Here is an 8,247-nt window from a genome sequence, read left to right as displayed (position 1 = left end):
CATCATGCTAAGTGAAAGAAACCAGACAAAAAAAGGCCACATAGTATATGACTCCATTTATATATAAAAAGTTCAGAATAGGCAACTCCATAGAGACAGAAAGAGGATTTATTGGTTGTTAGGGATGAGGATGAGGGTATAATTGGGACTAAGTGCTGATAGGTACGGGATTCTGGAAAAGAAAAAGGACATTAGGGAAAAGTTAAGGATATCTAAATATTAAAGTACTGATATGAACTTCAGTTAACAATAAGGTGTCAATATTGGTTCACTAATTATAACAAATGTTCCATATTAAGATATTAATAATCGAAAATATCTGTGGGGTATACAGCAACAGAAAAAACAAAACAAAATAAAATGAAATAAAATAAAATAAAAGGCTTAGTGTCCATGACACAATACCTACTGGTCTAAAATATATGTAACTAAAGTATTAGAAGAAGAGAAAAGAGAGACAGGAAAATATTTTTCAAATAAATAGGCAAATGGGTTCCAATACTGACAAAAACTACAACACTAAGATCAAAGAACCCTAAGCATGATAAATGCAAAAAACAAAAAAACAAAAAAAACCAACAAAAAAAACCCAACCAAGGCACATCATAATCAATTTCCTAAAAAAGATATGAACAAAAAAGTTTAAAAAAAAAGTTTAAATGAGTCTGAGGGGGGGAAAAAAAAACATGTACAGAGGAACAAAGATAAAAATTTCCTCAGACTTCTCATCACAAACTATCTAAGGCAAAAGACAATGAAATGACATCTTTAAAGCCTTAGAAGAAAACAAACTACCAACATACAATTCTATATCCAGCTAAAATAACCTTCACAAAAAGGCAAAATAACTCCCCTCCAAATAAAGAAACGAAAACCTGTGAAAATTCATTACCAGAAGTACTGCATTACAAGAAATGTTAAATGAAGTTCTCTTAGGCAAAAGCAAAATGATATCAGATGAAAATGTGAATACACACAAAGTAATAAGAAACATCAAAAATGGTAAAATAAGGAGACAAATATAAAATACTTTTCACGCAAATTTATTTAAAAAGAAATTTTAAAGTAAGCACAACAGTATATCGTGAGATTGATAATGAACAAAGAAATGGAAAATGTGATAAGAACAGTGCATAATAGGAGAAATTTAAGTACAGTCCTGTATTTTAAATGTTAAATGATCTATTACTTAAAAGTAGACTTGACAAATTAAAGAAGCATACTGTAAATTTAAAAGAAACATCTACATGATAATTTAAAAAAGAGGTATAGTAAATAAGCCAATAGCACTGATAAAATGGAATATGGAAAATATACATTCAAATTCAAAAAGGTGAGAGGAAAAGAGGCCAAAAGTATAGATGAGATAAATAAAAAACAAAAGCAAACTATTGGCTTATACAATATGGTGTAGAGCCATTTCTCCCTGCTCCTCTCTGTAAAACTCTTCCTATGAAATTATATGAGACAATCAACAGTGAACTGTGTAAAGTGTTAAGAAAAAGGCAAATTGGTTTATGACCCCAGGACTGGAGGAACAACTGTAGCATGTCCCTCCACTCAACAGAAGAAGGCCATCCAGACTCACTGTTTCCCAACCCTCAACCTAGCAACAGAAAGTAGGTAGTCTCATTCTTCTCCCCAGATTAAAAGGGAGTCCTTTTGACAGCTCCAGGCAAGCCAGAACCGCTGGCAAAGGGTACTGATCTAGAAGATCCCATCCAACAACAGGCAGCCTGGGGAGGCACTTCCCTCCCCTACCAAGAAACAGAGGTAGGTGGGCCACAATGACAAGAGAGACCCAACCAGCACAAGCACCTTGTCAAGGAAGCCTCTTTGCCTCCACAGGCTAAGATTTCTCTTTTCACCGAGACACCAATTGAATGGTGAGATATATCATATTCATGGATCAGAAGAGTCAATATTATTAAGAGGCCCATTTCCCCCAAACTGACTTATAGAGTCAGTGAAAGCATAAAACAATATTAAAGCAGTCTTTTTTTTTTTAAAGAAATTGACAAGTTCATTCTAAAATGTATGTGAAAATGCAAAGGACTTAGAATAACCAAAACAATTTTGAAACAGGAGAACAAAGTTAGAGAAATTATACTATTTCCAAAAAGATTTACTATAAAGATAAGGAAACACAGACAGTGTAAAGAAGATATAAAGGTCAGAGGAACAAAATAAAGGGTCCATAGATAGACCCCCCCACACACACAAACAAATAATCAAATGATTTTTTAAAAGATGCCAAGTTAATTCAGTGAGGAAAGGGTAGTCTTTTCAACAAATGGAGCTGAAACAGTTGAATATTCAAATGAAGTAATATAAATCTAGACCCTTAACATAGACCACATACAAAATGTACTCAAAATAGATCATACACCTAAACATAGAGTTAAAACATTTAGAAAACATGGGAAAAAAATCTTTGATGCCATTGGATCTGCAAAGATTTCTTAGAAAAGAAAAAACTGATAAGCTGAACTTCATCAAAATGAAAAGCGTTTTGTGAAAAACCACAGACTGGGGAAAATATTCACAATTAACAAAGAACTCTTATAACTCAATAATAAGAAGACAAACAACCTAAACTAAGAAGAGGCAAATGATATGAACAGATGCTTCACAAAATAAGATACACAAATGGCCAGTAAGTAAGTGAAAGATGCCTAACGTCATTATTCATCAGGGATATAAATGAAAACCACAATAAAAAACCTATACACTCCTTAGAATGGCTACATCAAAAAGTGACAATACCAAGCATTGACAAAAATGTGGAACAACTGCAACTCTTGCACACTGCTGACGGAAATGTAAGATGTAACAACCACTTCAAAAAAGTTTGATATTGCACATAATAACCCTACCAACCCAGAAATTTTACTCTTAAGTATTTAACCGAGAGATATAAAAACACCTGTCTACACAAAAATGCACATTAAGCTCATTACAGCTATGTTCTTAACAATCAAAAACTGAAAACAACAGGTGAATGGATAAAAAAACTATAATATATGCATACAGTGGAATACCACTCAGCAATAAAAATGAAGTTATTTACTGATACATGCTAAAACATGGATGAATCTCAAAATCATGCTGAATGAAAGAAGACAAACAAGAGGACATCTTGTATAATTCCATTTATGTGAAATGTAATTTAAAAAATCAATCTAACCTAGTGTTAGAAAGCAGATCATTGGTTTGCCAGGGGCCAGAAAGGAGAGGGACATCCCAGGAGGGACTGAGTAAGGGAATGAGGAACCCTTCTGCATAATGGGTATGCTGTCTTTCTTAATTGCAGGAGTGATTACATATGGTTATACTCATTAAAACTCATTAAATCAGCTACTTAAATAGGGTATATTTTACCACATTTAAATTATACTTCAAAGTTGATTTTAAAAAAACTCAAACCTTATTACTTTACATTGAAACTGAAAAGATTTTAAATCATAAACAGGAAAATGGACAATATTGTTATAGTTACATAGTCATATATTATGCTTTTTTTAAAAAGTTTTCTTGATATGGACCATTTTTAAAGTCTTTATTGAATTTGTTACAATATTGCTTCTGCTTTACGTTTTGGTTTTTTGGCCACAAGGCATGTGGGATCTTAGCTCCCCGACCAGGGATCGAACCCACACCCCCTGCATTGGAAAGTGAAGTCTTAACCACTGGACTGCCACGGAAGACCCCATATATTACGTTTTATTAAAATGAATCAACTAAAGCAAAATATATCAACATGTATAAATACCAAAACCATGCATTTGAAGACAAAAGTTGCAGAACATGTTCCCAGTGATATACCTGTAAAACGATGTTATATCACACACATACACACAATATGTGCGTATTATTGTAAAAGTAATGAGACATGTGAGATAAGTATTAACCAAATTTAGAATACTGTGGAAGGTGGTAACAGTTATAGGATGTAGAATGTGCTATGAAAAGCTTCCTGTAAATTTAAATGGGAGCACTGAGGTCTTATGTCCTAGAGTATTCTAGCCAGTACTCTAGCTTCATTCACACTCAATGTTTCCGGTTACTGAACCTAAGAAGAGGAAGCAGAAGCCGTCTCAATGCTGCCCCTGGCTGATCCTGGCAATTGTTCTGGGGATCTAGTCCATTCTGAGATCCCCTAGAGGTAGGCCCCTGGATGAACCAGACAATTAGGCAGTACAGTCATCCCTCAGTATCTGCTGGGGACTGGTTCCAGGACACCTCTTCAAATACCAAAATCAGCTGATGCTCAAGTTCTTTACAGTAGGCCCTCCATACTCTCGGGTTCTGCATATGTGGATTCAACCAACCATAGAACCGCAGATAGGAAAACACAGACATGAAGGACCAACTGTATTTGCATGGGTAATAGCATAGTTGGGGTGCAGACTCATCAAAAACATGTGATGGCTCATGATGTGGAAGGCCATGGGCTGATACGTGTTTCTCCAAAAGTAGAATCAGAAACTGAAAAGATTACTCAATTTATTTGTGCTTTTAAAAAAAGCTTCATATTCCAGTTAATATTTTTATAAATGTCTATTTTCAGTTTTATTTCTACTAAAAGATTTGAAATAAGTGTAAAACATAACTTTTAGAATAACATCATATCTAAAGGAAAATTTCTGTCCATATTTCCTAAGTTGACAGACTTCCTTCAATACAATCTTCAGATATAATAAAGTCTGAATTCTGTTAAAGCCTTCACATTCAAAACATCTTTAAGACTTCATCTCAACATCGTCTTGTTCAGTAAAATGACATTCCTTGATATAGGCTCAACTATATTTGCTGTATTCTTCAGGTCTCTTCCCTATTATTTCCCTGACATACAGTAAGTACAACTTGTGTATGAAGTTTTCAAAAAAATACAAGATGTTGACAGCTTTCCCCAGGTGTGGTTTATCTGACTGTTAGAAATGGCCAAGTTCTGGAAGACATTTTCCTACATACATTTGATTCACAGGATTATCTCCTACGTAAGTTATTTGTTTAACAAGCCCTAACTTATAATATTTCTCCACATTCCTTATATACATTAGTAGGGTTTCTTCTACATGTATTCATTTTTTAGTTATCTTATTAATAGATATTCATTACATTCATAGTAATTTCCCCTATGGTTACTCTTTCATTTACTTTGGAATATGACTTAGGGTAAAAAATTTGCCACTTTACATTCATAGGGGTCATGTTCTGTGTGAATTCTCCATAGTATTTCAAGGTATGAAATGCTAGATACTAAGATTTCTCTCATTGCTAAATTTAAAAGATTATTTCCCCTGTATGTAATTTTGAATGTACTGTGAGAACTGATTTCTTAGAGGTTTTCCCACACTCAATACATTCATAGGGTTTCTCCCTTACGTGTCTTCTCTGATGTACTTTGAGACCTGAGTTGCAACTGAAGGTTTTCCCACAATGACTGCATTCATAGGGTTTCTCCCCTGTGTGTGTTCTCTGATGTTTAGTGAGATCTGACTTACGATAGAAGGGCTTCCTGCATTCATTACACTTATAAGGTTTTTCCCCTGTGTGTATTCTCTGATGTACAGTGAGGACTGATTTCTCAGAGAAAGATTTCCCACACTCATTACATTCATAGGGCTTCTCCCCTGTGTGAGTTCTCTGATGTGATCTGAGGACTGAATTGCAAGTGAAGGTTTTCCCACACTGATCACAGTGAGAAGACTTCTCCCCTCTGTGTGTTCTCTTATGTACTGTATAGTCTGACTTATAGTAGAAGGTTTTTCCACATTTTTTACACACATAGGGTTTTTCCCCTGTGTGAGCTCTCCGGTGTACTGTAAGGTATGAATTTCTAGAGAAGAATTTCCCACATTCCTTACATTCATAGGGTTTCTCACCTGTGTGAGTTCTCTGGTGTTTAGTGAGATCTGACTTATTGTAAAAGGTTTTTCCACATTCATTACACTTATAAGGTTTTTCCCCGGTGTGTAGTCTCTGATGTACCGTGAGGACTGATTTCTCAGAGAAGGATTTCCCACACTCATTACATTCATATGGTTTCTCCTTTGTGTGTGTTCTCTGGTGTACTTTTAGGCCTGAGTTGCGACTGAAGGTTTTCTCGCACTCATTACATTTATAGGGCTTCCTCCCTATGTGAGTTTTCTGGTGTTTAGTGACATCTGACTTATGACAGAAGGTTTTCCCACATACCTTACATTCATATGGTTTCTCACCTGAGTGAGTTCTCCGATGTACTGTAAGGTATGAATTCCTGGAGAAGAATTTCCCACATTGACTACACTCATAGGGTTTCTCACCTGTGTGTGTTTTCTGATGTACTGTGAGAACTGAGTTGCTTATGAAGGTTTTCCCACATTGATTACATTCATAGGGTTTCTCCCCTGTGTGAATTCTCTGGTGTACTGTGAGATATGACTTATGGTAGAAGCTTTTTCTACATTCCTTACATTCATAGGGTTTCTCTCCTGTGTGAGTTCTCTGATGAATTATGAGGTGTGAATTCCTAGAGAAGGACTTTCCACATTCATTACATTTATAGGGCTTCTCTCCAGTGTGGATTCTCTGATGTAAAGTGAGAAGTGATTTCCTAGAGAAGCATTTCCCACATTCGTTACATTCATAGGGTTTCTCTCCTGTATGTAGTAGTCTCTGATGTTTGGTGAGTTTTGATTTTTCACAGAATGCTTTTTCACATTCATTACATTCATAGACATTGTCTCCTATGCCTGTTCTCTGAGTTACATTAAGAACTGACTTCTCCCAGAAAGGTTCCCCCAGGCTGTTACATTCAAATGTTCTCTCTCCTGTGTCAGGAAAATTTGATCTTCTGAAATTATCCACTTTTTCAATATGTTCATAATCTTTCACCTTCAAATGAACTCTATGTTTCAAGAGAGATAATTTCTCAGAGGTTTTACCATATTCATTAAACTTATAAAGACTTTCTCTTTTTTGGGGAGTTGAATAATTACAGAATGCTTTATCACATTCCCTATGTTCACAAGGACTCTGTCTCTTGTGAGCTTGTTTATATGTGATGAAAAGTGTCTTCTCACAGAAATCTTTCCCACGTTGTTTGTAGTCAAAAGACTGCTCTACATTTTTAATTTTCTCATATGGAATAAAGTCTTCATTATGACTGAGGTACTTTCCATTTTGAATGAATTCATAAGGTATCTCTCCCACATGAGTTTTTTCATGGTTAATATGAAGGAATAATTTTCCATATGTGCTGAGATCATCAGACTTCTTTCTTAAATAGTTTTTCTCAATAATTAATTCTGAAATATATTTCAAACTCATACCACTTGTGTCACATTTACAAGGTATTTTTGCAGAAGAAACTGGGTATGTGCTGAAATTAAACATTTTTCCTAATACATTACCTCTCTCTATAGTCAGTGTTTTGTTGTTGATAAACGGAGCTTGCCCGAAATGTCTGTCCTGGATTTCCTGACTCTGCTCTAGCTGGTTATCAACTTTGCAGACTTCTGGAAAAGAGAAAAAAAACAATATAAGTTATTAATTTTATTACAATTATGATAAACTTACACTTACATACAAATGCCCTTTTATATGATTGACTCAGTTTATTGAAATAAGAGTAATCCAAGATGTCCGTGTCCCTCATCCTTTTGGCTTAGAATAAACAAAACCTGACAGAGCAGAAATGGGGGATAAAAACTTAGAATGCACCCATCTACATTTGACAATTTATAAATATGTACTTCAAGACTTAATATAGAGGGTAAAAATAAATACAAATCACAGTGAATAAAGGAAGACAGACTTTGAAAAAAAAATGACTGATCCAGGTGTGGGAAATGCAGAGAACCAGAGAGGCAAGGATTAATAGGTAAGAGTACCCTGGAGAAATATCAGAGGACTGATTTGATCTTTTGAAGGATACAGATTAGACTTTACATGATTTCCTTATACTTAAAATACTGCAGCTAAATCTCTATGGTTTACATGTTTCTAGTTCAATTCTCCTCTTTTTAAAATTATTTTTATTTTCTCTTATATATTGCTAATTTATTATACTGTTAATACCAAATTAAATTTATGGAAAAGCACCAATTTGTTCCTGCTTAAGGAGACCTGTAGCCTACTTTCTTATTCATTCTCTACTCATGTGACTTACAAAGAATACAAATGTCTACCAGGAAATGTAAAATCAAAGAGACAAGAAAGACTGCCAGAGGGCCAGATCCATTTGTTTTTAGTTTTAGTATA

At 34.7% G+C, this 8,247-nt stretch overlaps 1 protein-coding gene across 9 annotated transcripts in view; it reads right to left on the bottom strand.

Moving 5' to 3' along the window:
• Positions 1-3,529: 3,529 nt before the first annotated feature.
• The window catches only part of LOC309643108 (uncharacterized protein), a 65,315-nt gene continuing 60,597 nt past the window's right edge, over positions 3,530-8,247 (bottom strand). For all 9 annotated transcript variants that reach the window (XM_082425517.1, XM_082425519.1, XM_082425524.1 and 6 more), the window contains one exon: positions 3,530-7,502. In XM_082425517.1, coding sequence (XP_082281643.1) covers positions 5,287-7,502 — 2,216 coding nt within the window. In that variant the 3' untranslated portion in view covers positions 3,530-5,286. The remainder of the gene's footprint in view (positions 7,503-8,247) is intronic.

The sequence above is a fragment of the Balaenoptera physalus genome (genome assembly GCF_965194825.1).
Source record: "Balaenoptera physalus genome assembly, chromosome: 14".
Lineage (NCBI taxonomy): Eukaryota > Metazoa > Chordata > Mammalia > Artiodactyla > Balaenopteridae > Balaenoptera > Balaenoptera physalus.
The sequence above is the reverse complement of the archived record's forward strand: the minus strand, read 5'-3'. Positions and strand labels throughout refer to the sequence as shown.